Here is a 20,187-nt window from a genome sequence, read left to right as displayed (position 1 = left end):
TGGTTACACAGCAGCTTTGTTTATCTAATAAACTATAGTATTGTTTCTGAAGCAAACACACAACTTTTACCAGTGAAGGGCAATAGTACATAATATATTATTTTGATACACTTTCATTTTTTGGTTTTACTTTTCCTTTAGGGAAAAGACAGACAAAGCATATATCCATTTTTTCTTAGCCCTGCGCTTTTCTGCCTGGCTGAGAGTAGTGGATCCACTACCTTAAGCTGCTCTGTGTGCCTGCACTAAAAGCTATGGCAACAGCGCTTTCACGTTTTCTAAACCGACCTCCGCTCCGCGAAGTGGATTCACTTTTCTCAGTCAGGCAGAAAAGCGAAGGGCTGAGAGAAGCAGATATACACTTTGTCTGTCCTCATCCTTAAAATTAACTTTAAAGACAGTGCTTTGCTCAGATACTTTAAGGTCTTCATTCCTTGTAAGGCTTTTTAATTATTTAACTTTTTATTTCACAGCTTTCTGGTTGCTGGGATACAATTTAACCAAGAAACTAGGGATACATTGAATTCTAGTCTTTTTTGGAAATATTTGGCAGAAACATTAAAATCATGTGACTTAAGGTCACACGATAAAGGGATATTCAACATTTTTTACATGCATGTATTTCACCCCCTTCCTTACGGTTAAGTGCATTCCCACTAAAAACCAGACAGTGATTTGAATAAGACTAAATAATGAATAGTGATGGGCCAAAATAAAAGTAAAAAAAAAAAAAAAAAAAAAAAAGAAAAAGTACTACTTTACTACTACTATATAATCAAATTTAGCTTACAGCTTAACTACCCTGTAATGGTAAATATTTAATTCAGCTTAACTGTAGGAAGCAACTTGTTTTTTTAAAATGCTTAGAGAAAATGTACCCTTTTGGATATAAACCTCCAAAAATAAAATGTTTTTTTCCCCCCTACACAAACATAACTGATTCCATGGAAACCATGACTGTCTATCTCTGTTCACAAGCACCAGTTGTATGCCTAAGGGATGCTGGGAATTTGCTCACTTGAGTATCATGGTTTTCTTTTAAACTGTGGAATTATGTATGTGTGTAAAAAAAAACCAAAACAAAACAAAAAAAAACTACACTTTACTTATACTATACTTTTTTTTTTACTGCATACAATGAGTGGATTACCTATAAAATTGATTTTATCAACTTCAGAAGTTTTCATATTTTGATTTCATCATTTCTTTCTCTTCTACTAATAAAACTATATAGTATACCAAATTCTTCAAATGGTTATAATACCATGGTTATTCTGCAATGACAAAAACTTCTAAAATGCTTATTCACTTGCGGTGTGAAGGAATCTTCCCATGAGCTGGCATATGAAGTCTGGAAGCCAACAAGCTGCGGCAAGCTGTGTCAAAAAGAAAGAAGAGAATGTTCTTCTCATTCTTATTTGAATACCATGTGGTTACAGAGTACTGCAAGAGAGGTTGTAGTATTAGCATGCATAAAATTACTGTGGCGTGTTTGTGTCCATACACAGAGGTTTGCTTAATCAGGTAATACAGTGGGAAAACATGGATAGTTACAGGCTCTGGTATAAAGTCACCATGAACATCATCCAATTAGACAATGAAAAGGTATTGGACTTTTGTGCATTGCATTACTCAACACCATATTTGTTCATTGTTCTGTCACTAGTACAGCACTTGCGACACTCCTTAGCTAATATTTTATCACCTTGTGCATACCTCCCAACATTTGAAAAATGTAAAGAGGGACAAAATTAAATGCCATGCTTAGCGTGACCACACCCCTAAATACCACTCCCATTTTACAAAATTTAGCAGGTTATTTAAATTTTGAACACATTTATGGGGGGTTTGGGGTCTTGTTTTATGTGTTATTACAGTTTTTCTAAAAAAAAAAAAAAGTTTAAATTGTCCTTTAAACTGCAAGTCTCACTTCCCCCAAGAAACTGTTTAGATATTAGTTACAATTGTATCTAAGTGCAAGTGTAGCTTGTTGAGTTCCTGGTCTCTCTGCCAAAAGCTTATTATTAAATTAAGTTTGAGAAACATTGTATCTTTTTTAGTGTTCAGTGCAGGAGATCAAAGAAAAATGAGGGACTTTTAAGTAAGTATCCATGACTGCGGGCTGAGCTTTCAAAATTGGGACTGTAATGCGAAAATTGGGACAGTTGGGAAGTATGACCTTGTGGTAGATTATAACTCATTATAATATGCAGCACAAGTACAAAACATGATTGCGTTCACTACAATTCACCATGTAAAGCAAGGCTTCCTAACATAAATTGCAAAATGCTGTAAAGTCTTATGAAACAGGGACCAAGATTTCAAGATTTAGTTTAGCTAAAGATCCAAAATTGAATCGTTGGAATATTTCCTATATGCAATCAGTAAAAATTGTGATTTTATTTTCTAAGAATGTTACCTGCATTGAGTGAGCCCAATAGCCTGTAGTCCTGTGAGAAACCCCCAGCATTTGGACAGCATGACGAGCATAAACCTCTGGTGACGGAACCAAGAAGGGAAATCGAAACGAAGGTCTGTAATGTAAGGTCCTCTCTTTTGCTACACACAGTGGTGTAAGAGATTGCACAAAGATTCCTTTGGAAGACAATTCTGATTGCAGTTCTTTAGTAAAGCCATCCATATAAAGCTGAAGAAAGTAGATATGACAGATTCATTCATATATTTAGCAGGTGACCAAAGAAAAAATGAAAAGGAACATATAAGTGCTGTGAAACTGATGTCTAACCAGAAGCAGGCATTAGCAGGCTACATTGTGATCAGTTCATATAGCAAAGAAATTCATTTGCATATAGTAAACTATTACCTGGCAGGGAGTGTACATGGTCATTGGAAAGTTAGGTTTGCAACAGGATCGGAAGGAAACATTGACTATTGCTCCTCTTCTTCGTTGTGCCATTCCTGGTACTACTATTTTTGCCATAATTGTGGCCGCAGAAACACTGACATGGATAATCTTCCACAGTTGTTCTTCAGGACATTCAATAACACTCTGTGGATATTCTAGAAAATTTCCAACACAGTTCACCAAGATTCCCACTTCCACATGTCTCAAGGCATCCTTAATCGGACGATAAGCTTCATGGCCTTTGCAAAAATCCACCTCAATAAAGCTAGTGTTTACTCCATGTGTGGCAGTGATGGAATCAGACATTTTCTGTAGCTTTTCTCTGTTGTTGTCAACCAAAACAACATTCATACCGCAGCGTGCCAACTCTTCGGCATATGCTTGAGCTATGCCACTTGTGGCTCCTGTTGTAAGTGGGTGTCAGAAAAATTAAAATACACATAAGTAGATAAACTGGCCCTTCTACATATGTGCAAACCAAGATAAGTAAAAGCCTTAGAAACCTGCTTACTATGAAAAGTACAAGCAAAAATACAAACACATCAAAACCTGTCAACCATATTAATTAATGAATGAGTTATCAAATTATATATTGCTGTCATTAGGAATTACTGTAACATATAATAATTGCATCTCACCTATATATGGCTATAAATGGGTCTTGCCATCTCTGCATCATACCACCATATTTGGCAACACATATAAATGGTCAAACTGTAAAATTACAATACTTTGAGCTAGAAGCAGAACGCCTCAATCATGTGGGAAGTGCTGCCATCTGTACTTTCAGGTCTGCTGAAGAATCCCTCCTGCCAACAGGTGTAATAGGACAATTAGATTTTCTGGATATGCAGTCAATTACAATGTGGCTGCCAACTGAGTATAGTTACATTTATTATCTAATTTCACAGCCCATTATAAAGGTGATATGTATGAGGTGTATCTTTAAAGAACAAATGGCAGTGCCTCAAAAACAGAACAATATCTTTGAGCTGCTGATCAACAGACCACACAAGTGCAGTGCTCCCCACAACAGCTAAAACATCTTAAACAACCCTAAGCGACTCCAAAAACATACATGTGAGAAGAAAAGACTGCAAGCTCCACTGCAGCAGAGAATAATGTAAATTATTAAATAATATCAGCAGGGCTGATGTTTACATTCAGCAAACTTATGAGGCAAAAAATCCATCACTCATGCTGGCTTCATGCCTGCTTGGGTACAGTAGGTCAAGCAGCCCTATATAGTCTTACTCTTACTATAAAGCTTCCTCCATCATTTTGCACTGTGTACAAGTTCTCAAGACAGGAGCATGCTTGTCTATGCTGAATCCTTCATTTTGATGTTGGGCCAGTCAAAATATGGAGGCACATAGAGGTACCATAGAGCAGCACCCAAGTAGACACACATAGTCACAGCCTTGCTTTATTGCCCATAGGTATGATTTTTCTAGTTTCCCTTTAATTGTCTTGGGGCCAGATAGAGAAGTTTCAGTTTTAATTTGTTTTTGTAATGTAACTGCTAGATATTGCGTACCTTAAAATATATCAGTATTTCATATATTTTAGCTTACATTTTACATATAATTTCAAGTCACTCACCAGTCACTACAGCCCATGCTCCATACTGCCTACCCAAGTTTGTCCTGCTGAACAAAAGAGGTGTGATGTGTAATCTGATCAGATTATAGCTTTGACATATAAGTTTGAGACCTTTCCCAGCTGTATACAGTGCTCCAACCACAGCAAGAAACTCCATGTGACTCTGACATGACCAAGCCACTTGACGATATAGAAGGTGAAAGCTGTCCACAGCTGCCATGTTGATCTCAGTCCTAGAATAAGTAAATTACAGATGATTAAATATACAAGAGCGATATATATCTTTTGCCAGACAGTTTTTGAACATTTTGCAGTGTTTCACTTTAGGGGCCTTTCCTCAGGGGGTCTTTTAGTTTACCCAGAAAAACAATATATCTTTTTTTTCAGGACAACCTATGCTTTCAAAATATGGTAGAATTTTTATGCACAAAAATACAACCGATTTGTAAAATCCCATGTCTCTGAACGTGCCAATACCAAATATATATAGTTTTATGGAGATTTCTCACTTGTATAGATCAAAAACTCCCAAGCAGTACACTACCAAATTTCCAAAGCACTGCTTCAGAAAGCTGCATACTTTAGATTTCAAGGCCAAAAATTCCACTAACAGAAGGTTTATCCCAGAAAATTGTACATTTTTGGAAAGAACAGATTCTGGGAAATCCAGAATAGGCACAACTGTCTGTCTACTGCAAACTATCAGGTCACAATGCTAAAGTTATTGATTTTAATGAACAAAAAAAACCCATATAATCTATCATTACAGCTCCAGCAAAATCAACACATTTACATCATTATATGTGGAATAAAGCTAGTATAAAGTGTGCTCACCCCAGAAAGTCATATATTTTTGGAAAGTACACATTCCCCCAAATCTAAAATAGGTACCCATGTCTTTCTACTCCAAAGTACCAAGCCGCAAAGCTTTTCTAAAGTTAGCAATTTTGATGACATTTCCAAAAATCCCCTCAAAGCTTCCACTTTGCAGCATCGTATCTCCCACATAGCATTAGGTACCAAGATAAAAAACCCTAAATATGAACGCCAGGGGTCCACTGAACAATTTGATACCAAATATGTATAGGTTTACCTAAAAATGTAGCATGTAGGGGCCCCAATGGGAACATACCCCCATATGATGTCATTTCAGCAAAATCAACACATTTACATTCTTTATGTGGGATAATGCTACAAAAAAGTACACTCACCCCAGAAAGCCATATATTTTTGGAAAGTACACATTCCCCCGAATCTATGATGGGTACACATGTCTTTTTAATCCAAAGTACCAAGCCAAGCAAAGCTTTCCTAAGTTTGCAGATTTTTATGACATTTCAGAAAATCGTCTAAAAATGTTGCAATTTGCCGCATTGTCAGCGTATTATGTGCCGTAAGACCCCCTAACTATACAAGAGACCCCCAGGAAACCCTCGCCACATGCTGCTTCTGCAGGCACATCGTTGGCAGTTAAATCCTTTTTCTGCAAGCTACATAGCACAGAGCTATGACTTCTATGACTTCTAATGTCCTTATATGTTACAACAGGTTATACATATACTTGTAAAATAAATGTACACTTACAATGGCCATCATACAGCAACTCTGAACGAGTGCAGCAAAAAACAACACATTTTATTCACAGCATGTAAAAATAACACTGAAATTTTTTGACCACGCCATTTTTGCAACCACACCCCGTAAGTTTGGCTGTAGCAAGCAATGCCAGGCAGCAGCTGCAAGGGCAAACAGGGTTTTGAGCTGTATTAAAAGGGGTATAGATTCACGGGAGGAGGGGGTTATTCTTCCCCTTTACAGAGCGCTGGTAAGGCCCCATCTAGAATATGCTGTTCAGTTTTGGTCTCCAGTGCTCAAACGGGACATTATTGAGTTAGAGAGGGTCCAGAGAAGGGCAACTAAGCTGGTAAAGGGTATGGAAAGTCTCAGTTATGAAGAAAGACTGGCCAAGTTGGGTCTGTTTACACTGGAGAAGAGGCGCTTAAGAGGTGACATGATAACTATGTATAAATATATAAAGGGATCATACAATAACCTTTCTAATGTTTTATTTACCAGTAGGTCCTTCCAACGGACACGAGGGCACCCACTCTGTTTAGAAGAAGGGAGGTTCCATTTAAATATTCGGAAAGGATTTTTTACTGTGAGAGCTGTGAAGTTCTGGAATTCCCTCCCCCAATCAGTCGTACTGGCTGATACATTATATAACTTTAAAAAGGGGCTGGATGGATTCTTAGCAAGTGAGAGAATACAGGGTTATGGGAGATAGCTCTTAGTACAAGTTGATCCAGGGACTGGTCCGATTGCCATCTCGGAGTCAGGAAGGAATTTTTTCCCCTAGGCAGGTTATATATAGGCATTATGGTTGAACTTGATGGACGTATGTCTTTTTTCAACCCAACTTACTATGTTACTATGTAAGTCTCAAGAGACCTGTTTAGCTTATTGGTTATGATTGTATCTAATTACAGGTGTAACTTGTTGAGTTTCTGGCCTCTCTGCCAAAAGCTATTTATTTAATTAAGAATGAGAAACTTTGTATCTTTTTTAGCATTCAGTGCAGGAGATCAAAGGGAAATTAGGGACTTTTCAGTAAGAACATTTTTGTACAACTGCACTAGCGTCTGTAAATACACCCTCTTCCCTCTTGATGCTATATACACAGATCGTTAGTTTTAGGTAAAAAAAAAAAAAAAAAACAGAGCTTTTAAGACCATACCCACATTAATGGTGGTGGCAAAGCAAAAACCCAAATGGTATGTAAGGAATGTAGGGATATCACCCGTTATTCATATGTGAAAGAATTATATTATGTCATAAAAATTCATATACCTTCTCCCGCGCTGTGGATACCACAGCAACCCCCAGCATATAATTACACACTTTAGGGGTCATATAATGACTATTTCCAAATGCTAACAAACTTCCAGAACAAACCCCTGCCAGGTTAACCTCCCCCCAGCAGCATAGGGCAGGCAAACTATGGCACACACTGGCAGCATATAGTGAAACAATGCTGGCACTGCTCCTACAGTCTGGGGTGTGAACAATGCTGGGGGTGAACAATGCAGGGATTAAAAAGTGTGAACAGTACGGGGGGGATTACATGTTTAAAGGACATGTAAGCCCCATACACAAAAATGTAATCAGTGAATAGCCTCTTTGAAATCTTCAATACCTGCCACTCTGGTTGTCCAGAGGTTAATAGTAAGGCTGCAACATTCCCTTAGTGGTCTCTTAGATTTGCTTTTCCTCCTGTAACCCACTCGGCCCCCACCCTCAGGAATTTGTTTGGCTGTTGGCTTGTGGGCATGCTCAGTTGCTCTAAACTCAGATTCCTAAACACGCCCCCCAGTCTAGCAGCCAGTGAAGAGATGCCATTGCTGGTTCCCATAGAAACTCAGCTCTAGCTGTCTGCTTCAATCTTTTCTCCCAACCAACCCTCCTTAGCTCAGCTCAAACACAGCAGAATTTTATCAAAGAAAGTTCTGCCTGTGTGAGGCTGCATTGTTGATGAAATGTATGCTGAATAAGGGTCTGTGTGTGTAGGCTGTTTGCAGATTTAAATGTATCCAATCATGTATCAGAGGAAAAATGGCCACCGGGTGAAAGCTGCTATTTGCTTTAGGAAAATGTTATGGTGCTGGCAAATGGAGGGGATATATGCAGTACAAATGGTGCCATTTGGGTGGGGGAGACGTACCCAACTGATATACATTGTAGGCAAATGTGGGCTTTACATGTCCTTTAAGCAATACAAGGGTTTACAGCCTGAATCCGAGGTATGAACAATGCAGGGGGCCAGTTAATCTCAGTATTGATACCATTTAAAATTTTCACAAAGGTCACAGCAACCAGACAGGTGGGGGGTGGGGGCACACAGAGGGGGGTAGCTGGCTGCCAGTTGACCAGCACTGCTTTAGAGAAAGGGCAGAGTACATCTTTTTACCACCTATATACTTCTAAAGCAATGTAGTCTCATGCCATTGCCACGTTGGTACATGTCTGCGTTTCCACAGGGCAATAACCTGGCAAGCATTCAAAAATAAAAAAAATAAAAAATTATTGGTGAACTTTGTATAAAGTACTTACGAAAAAACCTTTAGCTCCTAGTTGTTGCTCTGTGCTGCAACCAAATACAACTGCAAAAATCCAAAAAGTAGGAAAAAAGCTTCAGCAGATTTACTGCAAACCATTTATTGTGGGTAGTGGTAACACAACATGTTTCGGGTCAATACCTTGATAAAGGGTATTGACCCGAAACATGTCGTGTTACCACTACCCACAATAAATGGCTTGCAGTATGAAAGTGTATAAAAGTAATTACAATATAATGTACTGTTGCCTTGCACTGCTACAACTGGTGTGTTTTCCTCAGAAAGACTACTATAGTTTATATAAGTAAGCTGCTGCTGTGTAGCCACGGGGGCAGCCATTCAAAGGAAAAAAGGCACAGGTTACTTAGCAGATAACAGATAAACCCCCATTATATGGGGCTTATCTACTAGTTATCTGCTATGTAACCTGTGCCTTTTCTCCTTTTTTCCAGCTTGAATGGCTGCCCCCATGGCTGCACATCAGCTTATTTATATAGTAACTTTTCTGTAGCAAAAACACCAGTTTTTTTGCAGAGCAACAGCACATTATATTTTAATTACTTTAAAACACTTTAATTTTTTGATGTTACTGTTCCTTTAAATATATGCTTCCTTCTAATAGGCACTTATGGATTATACTACAGCATTCAGCTCAATGTCACCCAAGGAAAATGTGCTGCTGCTGCTAGAGAAGCTAATAATAGTAAAAGCTGTAGTATGCCAGATTAAAAAAAAAATCTGTGGGGCAATAGATTTTTCTATATGTTCTTCATTTTCCATGGTCTGCAAGCCATGTGACTTGTGCTCTGATAAACTTGTAGGCAGGAAAGAATGTAGGCAGAGCAGCGCACCTGGTTATAACTGAAGCAGATAGTTTTGCGCGGTCAGCTGGTTCTGTGGTGCTCACAGTCAAATCCTACACGTGGCAGGGAACAGCAATACAATTCCCAAAGCCTCTGTTTTAAATAGTCGACCTTGACAAAGTAATTCATTTTTTCCTTTACATACTAGCGTTCGTAATTATGCAAGGAAAATAATATCTCGATCGGGCAGGTTAGAAAATCTAGTCAGATCGGGGACCGCATCGGCTCATTGATGCAGTCCCCGGACCGACTTTACCTATGCCCGTCATTATAATTACCCTGGATTCTCCCGATATGGGGGATATCAGGAGAAGATCCGCTCGCTTGCCGATGTCGCCAAGCGAGCAGATCTTATGGTGTATGGGGACCTTAAGACAGTAATGAACTGATCTTTCTTAAATCTCTGCACAGAGCCAACAAAACCTACCGTCACTATAAGTTACATTTGTGGGGTTGGTTGCAAACTAAGAACTAGGGCCTAGTTAATTGAAGTAATGTGTATGTATGTATATCTTTATTTATAAAGCGCTACTTATGTATGCAGCGCTGTACAGTAGAATACATTAATACAAACGGGATTATTATGATAATAATAGATAAATACAAAGTAAACAATAAATACAGATAGATACAAGATAAATACAGTTGCAATAAGTTAATAGTCAAAGACACTAGAGGATGGAGGTCCCTGCCCCGTAGAGCTTACAATCTATATGGGAGGGTAACTTACAGACACAAATAGGCAAATGCAGTATAAGTGCTGTAGGTCACAGTGGGTGACACTACAATATAAGTGCTGATTCCCAGATCAGGTGCTGGGTGAGTGCTCCAAAAGGAAGTCGTTAAGTTTAGTTTTAAAAAGACTGGGGGAGGGCATTCCAAATGTAAGGGGCAGCAAGGCAGAAAGGTTTAAGGTGGGAAACAGCAGTAGTAGTGGGGGGCGCAACCAAACGATTGCTCTGCGAGGAACGAAGGAGTCGGCCAGGAACATACGGAGACACAAGAGAAGAGATGTAGTGAGGAGCAGAGAAATGGAGGGCTTTGAAGGTTAAGAGAAGGAGTTTGTAAGATATTCTTTGTTTAATAGGAAGCCACGATAAGGACTTTAGCAGGGGAAGGGCCTGAACTCTCCTGGATGAGAGGAGGAGAATTCTGGCAGCAGTATTTAATATAGACTGTAGGGGGAAAGATGGGAGTTAGGGAGGCCGGTTAGTAGCAGGTTACAGTAGTCAAGTCGGGATAGGATGAGAGCATGCATGAGCAGCCTAGCTGTTGCAGTAGAAAGAAAGGGACGGATTTTGGAAATATTGCATAAGAAAAAGTGACAGGTTTTGACAGTGGTGTTAATGTGGTCAGAGAAGGAGAGACTGGAGTCAAAGATCACCCCCAAACAATGTGCCGAATAGACAAGGTTGATGAGGGTGCCATCAATAGAGATAGAAAAGGCGGGGTAGGACCAGGCTTAGGCGGAAAGATCATTAGTTCAGTTTGAGGTGGTGTTGGGTCATCCAATTAGAGATAGCCAGGAGGCAGTTAGAGATTTGACTCTCAGTTTCAATTGTTATTGAAGGGGTCGACAAATAAATTTGGATATCATCAGCATACAGATGATATTTAAAGCCGAATGAATGGATAAGATCTCCCAAAGACAGCGTGTAGAGGGAGAACAACAACAGCCCAAGTACAGAGCCTTGAGTACCCCCACATTAAGAGGAACTGGAGATGAGGCTTTGTTAGCATAGGAGACAGTGAATGAACAGTTAGAGAGGTAAGAAGAAATCCAGGATGCAGCCTGACTACTGATACCAATCAAACGCAGCCGAAAGATCTAGGAGGATTAGTATAGAAGTGACCTTTGGCTTTGGCAACCTGAAGATCGTTTGTAACTCTGCACAACTCCGTCTCAGTAGAGTGCGCAGGCCGAAAACCAGATTGCAGCGGGTCTAATAAATTATGGGCGTTAAGAAAATTAGTAATATGGGAGAAGACAATACGCTCTAAGATTTTGGAGGCAAGCGGTAGAAGCGAGACAGGACGGGTCCAGTGTGGCCTTTTGTAGGATAGGCTTGACACAGGCCTGTTTGAAGGAAGAGGGGAAACTACCAGAGGTCAGAGAAGAGCTGAAGATGTGAGTGAGAGCTGGAGTAAGTTCAGGAGCACAGTGTTTAAAGGAACAGTAACACCAAAAAATGAAAGAGCTTTCAAGTAATATAAATATGTAAAATATAATGCACTGTTGCCCTGCACTGGTAAAACTGGTGTGTTTGCTACAGTAACACTACTATAATTTATATAATAAGCTGCTGTGTAGCCACGGGGTAGCCATTCAAGCTGGAAAAAAGGAGAAAAGGGACAGGCTACATAGCAGATAACAGATAAGTTCTGTAGAATACAATAGTGTTTTATCTGTTATCTGCTATGTGCCTGTGGCTTTTCTCCTTTGAATGGCTGCCTCCATGGCTACATAGCAGCTTATTTATATAAATTATAGTAGACTTTCTGAAGTAAACACACAACTTTTACCAGTGCAGGGGAGCAGCACATTATATTTTAGTTACTTTTATACACTTTCATTTTTTGGTGTTACTGTTCCTTTAAGCAGAGAAGAAGGCATAGGGTCTAGAGAGCAAGTGGTGAGCGGAGCTGGCAAAAGAAGCCGGGAGACTTCGGAGACAGTTACGGGACCAAAAGAGCTAAGACATGCAGAAGGCGGAGCTGGTTTGTATTAGTAGAGGGGGGAATCTGATTGCGGATGGACTCCACTTTGTTTATGAAGAAATCAGCAAAGTCCTGGGGAGACTGCATAAAGTGAGGTAATGGAGTCTGTGAGGGACGCAGAAGGGTATTGAATATAGTAACAGGCGTCGCGGGTTGGATTTATTGTTGTTTATAAGGGTATTGTAGTATTCCTGTTTAGCCTTCGACAGGGCAGAATTGAGGCAGGCCAATAGGAATTTATAATGGATAAAGTCTGCTTGCGTACGGGATTTCCTCTACATATGTTCCGCAGACCTCGCACAGGAGGATAAGAATTTGGTCTGCACATTCAGCCAGGGGTGCAAATAAGTCAATGGTGGAGGCTAGAATGCTGTTGTACTTTTTTTTTTTCTACTGTGGCATGGGGGGTACCAGTATTTTTTGTGCAAACTTGTTTTTCACAATTTAGGAACAAAAAAAAAAAGGGGGGGGGGAATTTAAAAGAAGCCAATCGATGAAATCAAACAAAAGTTATATAATTTTTAGGCTTTTTTAAATGCTAGCATCAGTGCTTTTGGGGACAGATGTTCCAAAACAAGTGGATCAAAGCATTTTGGCATTTTTTTCTCTGGCAGAGAACCTTTCCTTAAAGAAATACTGTCATGGGAAAACATGTTTTTTTTTCCCCCCAAAACTCATCAGTTACTCATCAGCTTCTCCAGCAGAATCCTGCATTGAAATACATTTTTCAAAAGCGAAAGAAGATTTTTTTTTTATTTATATTGGAGGTTTCTGATGGGGCTAGCAATGTTCATCAATTTCCAGGGTGCACAGCCATGTGACTTGTGCTCTGATAAACTTCAGTCACGCTTTACTGCTGCGCTGCAAGTTGGAGTGATATCACCCCCCTCCCTTTTCTCCCCCAGCAGCTGATCAACAGAACAATTGGTAGGTAACAAGATACAGCTCCCTCACAGTATATGTGGTAGAAAACAGAATAGCACTCAATAGTAAAAATCCAAGTCCGGCTTGAGATTTCTTCAGTTACATGCAGTAGGAGAAACAATAGGTTATCTGAAAGCAGTTCTAAATTGTAGAGCTGGCTCCTTCTGAAAGCTCAGAAGCAGAGATGCCTGCCTAGTAATATTACAAAAATAAGTATTACTAAAAAATACATTTGTTGGTTTAAGAATAACATTTTAAATGGTAGGGTCTAATTCAGAAATAAGAAGTACACCATATATTATGACAGAATCCTTTTAAACTCCATACAGCTGACTATTAAACCAAAGATGGCACGCTGTGAGTGAAAAGATAAACTGCACTACCTCCCAGTGATTCGTTATCGCTGGACAGACCCTTCAGCTGCTTAAACCTCCCGCAACAACTCCAGACCTTCTGCTCCAGTCTTTCCGTTTTCCAAGTGGTCACAAGGTCTCGCGAGATGAGACTATGACGTCACGTTTACGGCGTATATACGCGCAATAGCTGGCAATACTGCCCGGTAAAAGAAACTGCACCTGGTCAAAACTGAGGTAGATAGTGCGCGGTCGGCTGGTTTTGTGGTGTCCACAGTCAAATCCTGTGTGTGGCAGGGAACAGCAATACAGTCCCCAAAGCCTCCGCTCTCGATAATCAACCTTGACAAAGTAATTCATTTTTTCTTTATACGCTAGCGCTCGTTATTGTGCAAGGGAAAATAATCCTTCCCCCCTGCTGGTTGGTAGTAAAACTCTGTACCTCTAAAGCCTCTTCTAGTAGATGCCCAGAAGTAATTCATCTTTGGTGTGCCACTGTGAAAGGGATCTTTTCCTGGTTGCCAGCAATGTCTATTGCCCTCAGAACCTTTGCTCCAAATATTTATGACAATAGTTCTCAAATCTCTGCACAGAGCCAACAAAACCTACCGTCACTATAAGTTACATTTGTGGGGGTGTTTGCAAACTAGGGCCTAGTTAATTGGAGTAGTATTGGGGGTACCACACTTTTTTGTGCAAACTTGGGCCAGATTTGTCACAATTTAGGAATAATAATATAATATCTTTAACTTTAATTCTTAAACATTAAAAACGGCAATATAATTGTTTAAGACTGGTTCTGTGTTATTAGTGGGTATACAGTTTATTTTACTGTTATTATAAAGTTTATACAGATTATAGTTTATTTTACTGTTATTTTACAGTTTATTATACTCTTTTGTTTACAGTATATACCAGGCCTGCATATTTTTTTTAGAAAACACACTGAGTGCTTCAAAATTATATGTTCTGTACCTTAACATCACTTCTTAGCGTTGAGTTTATTTTTAAACAGAGCTGATGTATTCCCTAGCGCTGCACAGAAATTACACATTATTTACAACAGTCCTTGCCCCACTATAGCCTGCAGTCTAAGGTCCCAGTTAACCTGCCTGTGTGTTTTAAAAGTACCTTGTACTTGGACCCTTACCAAACCACATTCATCCATGCTGGTGGCAAAACAATACTGTTTAGTTTATTTGATCTTTAAATGTTTTTTTAGTAGACCTAACATGGTAATCCATGTTATGGAAAAACCTCTTGTCTGGAAAACCCTAGTCCTAAGCATTCTGAATGATAGATCCCATAGCTGTGTTTAATTTTTACAAGCAGACTGCAGTGTTTTGCACACAACACCAAAACTAGGCAGCAAGTTCGGTACAATTGTCATTTGTTATACAAAATTATTGTAGGGGGTGCTTGAGCAGGAAGTGGAGATGGGACATGTAGAAGCGTTTGGTGGGTGTTGAGGGATATGAAGATGGTATTGTGTGGGATTCAACACAAGTAGCATTGCCTTGGGCACTAGTACAACTTGGCCAGGCTCTGTTCATCATTTTGTAGCACTTTAGCACCATAGTGCATTTGTCTTTTCAAGAAGATGCCAAAAGTTTGCAGCCTTTTGTAGGATCTTTACTTGCAGTTATTAGTTACATATTGGGGGAGTACATCAATGAAATGCCCCTTTTGACTTACTGCCTACTTCTGTTTGTGGTTACTTTGACGGGCCCTATTTAGTGTTAATGGCACATTAAAAATTCTCCACAGGGTTACAGTGATGAAAATGTAAACATTACTTTTGTCTTGCAAAAGTAATTACACTAATTCCATTTATTTCGTTCTTGTATACATATATGTGCTATTTGCAGTTAAGCACTTAAAGGAGAAGAAAAGTCATTTTGGCATTTTACTGCCAATAGATTTGCCACATTAGTGCCTCCTAGAATGCTATATTTATTCTGCAGAAAGCTTTATCATACCTGAGCCCTAGAAGCATTCTCTGTTTAAAATTGTGGCTGCCATTTTAGCTTGGTCTTCATAGCTTCCTGCTGTATAGCTCTAGCCGTTATAGCTCCGATTACACATTCCTAAGGGTGGGGGGGAGTGAGTTTTATGAATTCTTATGGGAGGTGGGAGCAGGAGAGAGTAGAGAACTGCCAAGTCTCTAACCCAGGGAATGATGGATTTTTCTGAGAGGAAGTCGTATACCCTAAGAATATGTTTACAAAAAAGGAGACAAGAAATCCTGTGTTTCTTTTGATAGAGGAATCAATTCAGAATTACTGTAAGTGCTTATGGCTGTATTTGCATAGACCTTTCTGATAAAGCTTACCGTATATACTCGTGTATAAGCCGAGTTTTTCAGCACCAAAAATGTGCTGAAAAACTAACCCTCGGCTTATACTCGAGTATATGGATTTGAAGATGTAACTTCAGTGAGATTTAACTCACAGGCATTCGTTGCGCGCACCCCCCCTCCCCCCGTGGTCGTACGTGCGCACGCACGTCTTTATACTGTGGGACGCACACAGTTCATGGACGCATGCACATCTTTCTACTTTGGGACGCACGTCTTTATACTGTGGGACGCACACAGTTTCTGGACGCACGCACAGTTGTGTTCGCCACGCACAGTTCATGGACGCATGCACATCTTTCTACTTTGGGACGCACGTCTTTATACTGTGGGACGCACACAGTTTCTGGACGCACGCACAGTTGTGTTCGCCGCGCACAGTTCATGGACGGATGCACATCTTTATACTTTGGGACGCGGACGTTCCTGGAATTTGAGGGACCACACTCTGGAAGCATCATCTGGTAAGAGTAGTGAGTGTGAAGGTCCACACTGGAGAGGAAGGCAGTTTGGGTGGGGTGGGTCTGCACAGGGAGAAGAAATACATTGCTCAGTCACAGTAACTTCATTCTGCTTAAGGCTAACACTACTCATCCCGCAATGCACCCCGTATTCATCTTGACATGTATACAATGGAAATAGCATGGTCACTGAAATCTCCCCCTCTGTATTGCCCTGTAAAGCATGTGACTTGGTGTTCTAAGGCCCCTGGTGAATAGTGAATCATCCCGAGCCTGGCTCTCTTCACCCAACAAGATTGATTATCTAAGTGATAGGCTGGCACTGTCTGCATTGGTCAGGTCTCAAACATGGCAGGTTTTGTGATTTACCTCCAGGTATGGACATTGGCTTTTAAGTAGCAGAATAATGTTCCTGTAAATGAATGGCTACAAGAACACTGGTGGGGCAAAGGGTCCTCCATCCACCTTCTCCTAATCTGCAGCTGCCAACATGATATATTTATGAAGAGTTCACAGGGGGTCACGCTGAGCGTCCTTTTAATAATTATTTGATTATTGAAACTTAGCAGTAACGGCTACATTTCCCACCCTAGGCTTATACTCGAGTCAATAAGTTTTTCCGGTTTTCTGAGGTAAAATTAGGTATTCGGATCGGCTTATACTCGAGTATATACGGTAAGCTTCTAAAGCTGTTTAAAGCTCAGGCATGGTAATTGTTTCTGCAAAATAAATATATTGTTCTAGGTGGCACTAATGTGGCAAATCTCTTGGCAGTAAAATGCCAAAAGGACGACTTTAACTATCACTGCCTTGACCCCCCCACACCTTCCCTTATCGCATAGTTTCTAAGTTCAAGAACTGTCCCTATTGTTAACCCCAAGGGGGCTTTTATCGCCAGGGGTATAGTTCTTCTTTAACAATTTAGTTACACACAATAAAAGTGTTGTTTCTGTTCTTTGGGGCATTTTTTCTAAGGATTAACTACACATTGCATTGGCAATATACACTGCAAGCCATCAGACTAGGTATCAATTTATAGAACAGTACTTGTGTGTATGTATGAGAGATATACAGGTATTTATATATATATATATATATATATATATATATATATATAATATATAATATATTATATAAATAAATAAATATGGCTCTGAATTGTGTACTTGCTTTGTGTGTCTGCACCTCAGCTAACACAGGTGCAGGTACATTCCAAAGCTGATTCTCAGGCCTGCGTTTATCTACAGGCCGAGAATCAGGCCTGTGTGGCTTAAGCCAGTTTTCTCCCCTTCCCAGAGGGGGGATGAGTTCTTGAACAAGCATAGTATCCAAGGCTATTGTGATACTAATATCTACAGTTAGTATTAATGTTTGTATAGACTCTGGTCTTTTTTTTAACCCTATGTAAATAATCGATGAGCAGGCCTTGCATCGGTTCCTACCACAGAGATAAGTCCCCTTATACCTCAGTCAAGTAGGGTTCCTATCGCCAGCCTTGGAATCATATAAGCTCTTTGACACCCATAAAGTCACATTCTTACCCCCTTCAAAACGCAAAAGAAGGCTTATTATCCAGAAATTCTGGTAATATTGTGTCCTGCAGCAGAATTCCCCAATGTTTACATACCGCACGTTTAATGGAGTAAGCATCTCTACTGTACGTTTCACTCTATCTCAAACAGGAACCCTAAATCGGTCGATCTAATGCCATGGCTTTGCCATTATTCTTACAATATTATTTAGATCTAAACAAACTGTTGTGATCACATGCCACTGCCTTCTCATATGCCTTCCTTATATCCAACATGTTATATCCTCTCATAGCAAACCTATCCCATAGCGCCTCAGCCTGTGACTGAAAGGCATCCCAAGTGGAGCAAATTTGTCATTATCACATGAACTGTCCCACTGGGATAGCCCTCACACAAGCTGGGGTGGCAACTGTTTGCTTGTAATAAAGTATTATGTGTTATAGGTTTACGAGAAATGGTAGTCTGAATATCATCCACCATTTACCAAGAAAATATCCAAGAATGGTATGTTTGTTGGATGGCTCTCATATGCAAAAGAAGTGCCCTTAACTGCATTATTACAATAAGCAATAAAGGACTTAACATATTCATCACCATTCCATATGCCTATGCAGTCATCAATACAAAAAATCTAATCAAATGTTTCCTAAACGGGTCATTATCTCCAAAGATTTGGGACCTCTCCCTCCCCCCATAAAGAGGTTGGCGTAGGTGGGAGCAAATGACACCCCCATAGCGGCCCCACGTCTCTGGAGGTAAAATTTCCCATCAAAACAAAAATAGAATGTAATGTAGAAATTTAATAGACTGCAAAATAAATTCCATGGCTTGTAAGCCTAAATCATGATTAGTTGATGAATATAAGGCAGTCACATCCATAGAAAACCACTTACCTATACATAGTCAGCCAGACAGTCCTTGTTAATGGTGGCAAATGCAGCTTATCCTGAGTGGCTCATGTGTATACAGTCTAAATGGGGGAAAACATGCGTAATACTTGCATTGGTCACTATGGTCACTATAAGGTGAACACTATCTATTCTGCTTTTGAGATTGAGATACATACATATATATATATATATATATATATATATATATATATATATATATATATATATATATATATATATATATATATATATATATATATATATATATATATATATTGTATATATATATGTATCTACAATATTACTATCCAGTCTTCCCTTTGCTAGAATCCTGTTGTTGCAGTGGGTGTTTTTAAATTAATTCTAATACAATGCAATGGGCCAGTTTGGATTGATAGTTGGTATGCTCCCTGTGCTTGCTAATGTGTTTTTGCTAAATGGGGCACTATTCTACTGAGAAAAAAAATGTAAAATGTCTCCTAAAGCAGAAATTCAGCATTGCGCCCACTCAGGTATTCATAGGGGTGTGTTACTAAATTTCACTCCCTACAATACATCATGGACTGTAGCATAAAATACATCTGGACTTGTTTTTATAAACTTCCCGTTATGGAGAAGAATGAAAAGAGACTTTATTTTATATTGCTTTTCTTCACAAAATGTTCCATAGCCATCTGTTAAAAGAAAAAGAATTCATAGATATGTCAGTAAAAATATATTTCTGTATTCCCGTTCAAGTCACACATTTGCTAGACTTACAAAACACAAGCTCTGCATTAAATTGCTAGAGGTCAATTACTCTTATAATTGGTGTTAGTTATGTCACAACATGTAAAATAATGTATTCCCTGTTGTATAATATAGGGGTAATTACAAATCACCTTTGAATTTCCTCCCCTGTTTAAAACTCATGCCTTTATATGGTTATAAATCTTCTGTGTGATGTCTATTATTATATTTTACAGACACACCCGTCCATGGGGGGGGTGCGGGCAACGAGCGCGTTACATCTGTAATCCCAAATTCCCACATTTACAGTGACACTGATGTGGCTGATATCTCCTTCCATGTATGACATTTAATATATAGGTTTAGTAATTTATTTAATTACAAAAAAAAACAGTACTAATGATAGGGTGTGTTAAATGCCTACAGTGTATCTGCACAACGAGCCAGAGTCAGTAAGTGGTCAAATAACTTGATATTTAAAAAAATTAAATTTGTACTAAGTCCAGCATCAAGAATTATTTTGCCCTAGTAATTACTATTGTAGTTCTGTGGTGGGACTTGTACACTGAGGTCCCCTGAGGACACCCCCTCATGTGAACTGATACTGGTACTTGATAATTAGTATGGCAGCTTCCTTAGCCTTCCCAAACTTGCTTTTGTCTGCTGCTGTAGCATTTTTCTTTCCCTAAAGTTATCTATTATTTATTTATCTGTTATTTATTTGATTATTGAAACTTAGCAGTAGCGGCTGCATTTCCCACCCTAGGCTTGTACTCGA

The 20,187-nt window shown here is 39.4% G+C and overlaps 2 protein-coding genes across 4 annotated transcripts in view; one reads left to right on the top strand and one right to left on the bottom strand.

The window, feature by feature from the left end:
• Positions 1-1,212: 1,212 nt before the first annotated feature.
• Positions 1,213-13,577, bottom strand: hsdl1 (hydroxysteroid dehydrogenase like 1). The gene is made up of 5 exons (XM_002937319.4): positions 13,472-13,577; positions 4,469-4,701; positions 2,825-3,270; positions 2,420-2,647; positions 1,213-1,376 (listed from the first exon to the last, which is right to left on the bottom strand). The coding sequence occupies exons 2-5, from the start codon at positions 4,686-4,688 to the stop codon at positions 1,302-1,304; spliced, it is 969 nt and encodes a 322-aa protein (XP_002937365.1). The 5' UTR covers positions 4,689-4,701; positions 13,472-13,577; the 3' UTR covers positions 1,213-1,301.
• Positions 13,578-13,609: 32 nt separating this feature from the next.
• The window catches only part of gtf3c6 (general transcription factor IIIC subunit 6), a 33,215-nt gene continuing 26,637 nt past the window's right edge, over positions 13,610-20,187 (top strand). Inside the window, exon 1 of one of the 3 annotated variants that reach the window (XM_018093485.2) lies at positions 13,610-13,678. The gene's annotated coding sequence lies outside the window, so the exon portion shown is untranslated. Of the gene's footprint in view, positions 13,793-20,187 lie in introns of all 3 variants that reach the window. The other 2 variants (XM_002937317.2, XM_002937318.4) reach the window with 2 other exon arrangements.

The sequence above is a fragment of the Xenopus tropicalis genome, chromosome 4, assembly GCF_000004195.4.
Source record: "Xenopus tropicalis strain Nigerian chromosome 4, UCB_Xtro_10.0, whole genome shotgun sequence".
NCBI lineage: Eukaryota > Metazoa > Chordata > Amphibia > Anura > Pipidae > Xenopus > Xenopus tropicalis.
Note: the sequence above shows the minus strand (reverse complement) of the source record. Positions and strands in the feature narration are given on the sequence as shown.

Coding starts and splice junctions, on each gene's coding strand:
- hsdl1 (XM_002937319.4), bottom strand. CDS start 4,688: ATGGCAGCTGTGGACAGCTTTCACCTTCTATATCGTCAAGTGGCTTGG. Junction 2,648..2,824: donor CCATGTACACTCCCTGCCAG/GTAATAGTTTAC, acceptor TACTTTCTTCAG/CTTTATATGGATGGCTTTAC. Junction 1,377..2,419: donor ATTGGGCTCACTCAATGCAG/GTAACATTCTTA, acceptor TTTTTGACACAG/CTTGCCGCAGCTTGTTGGCT.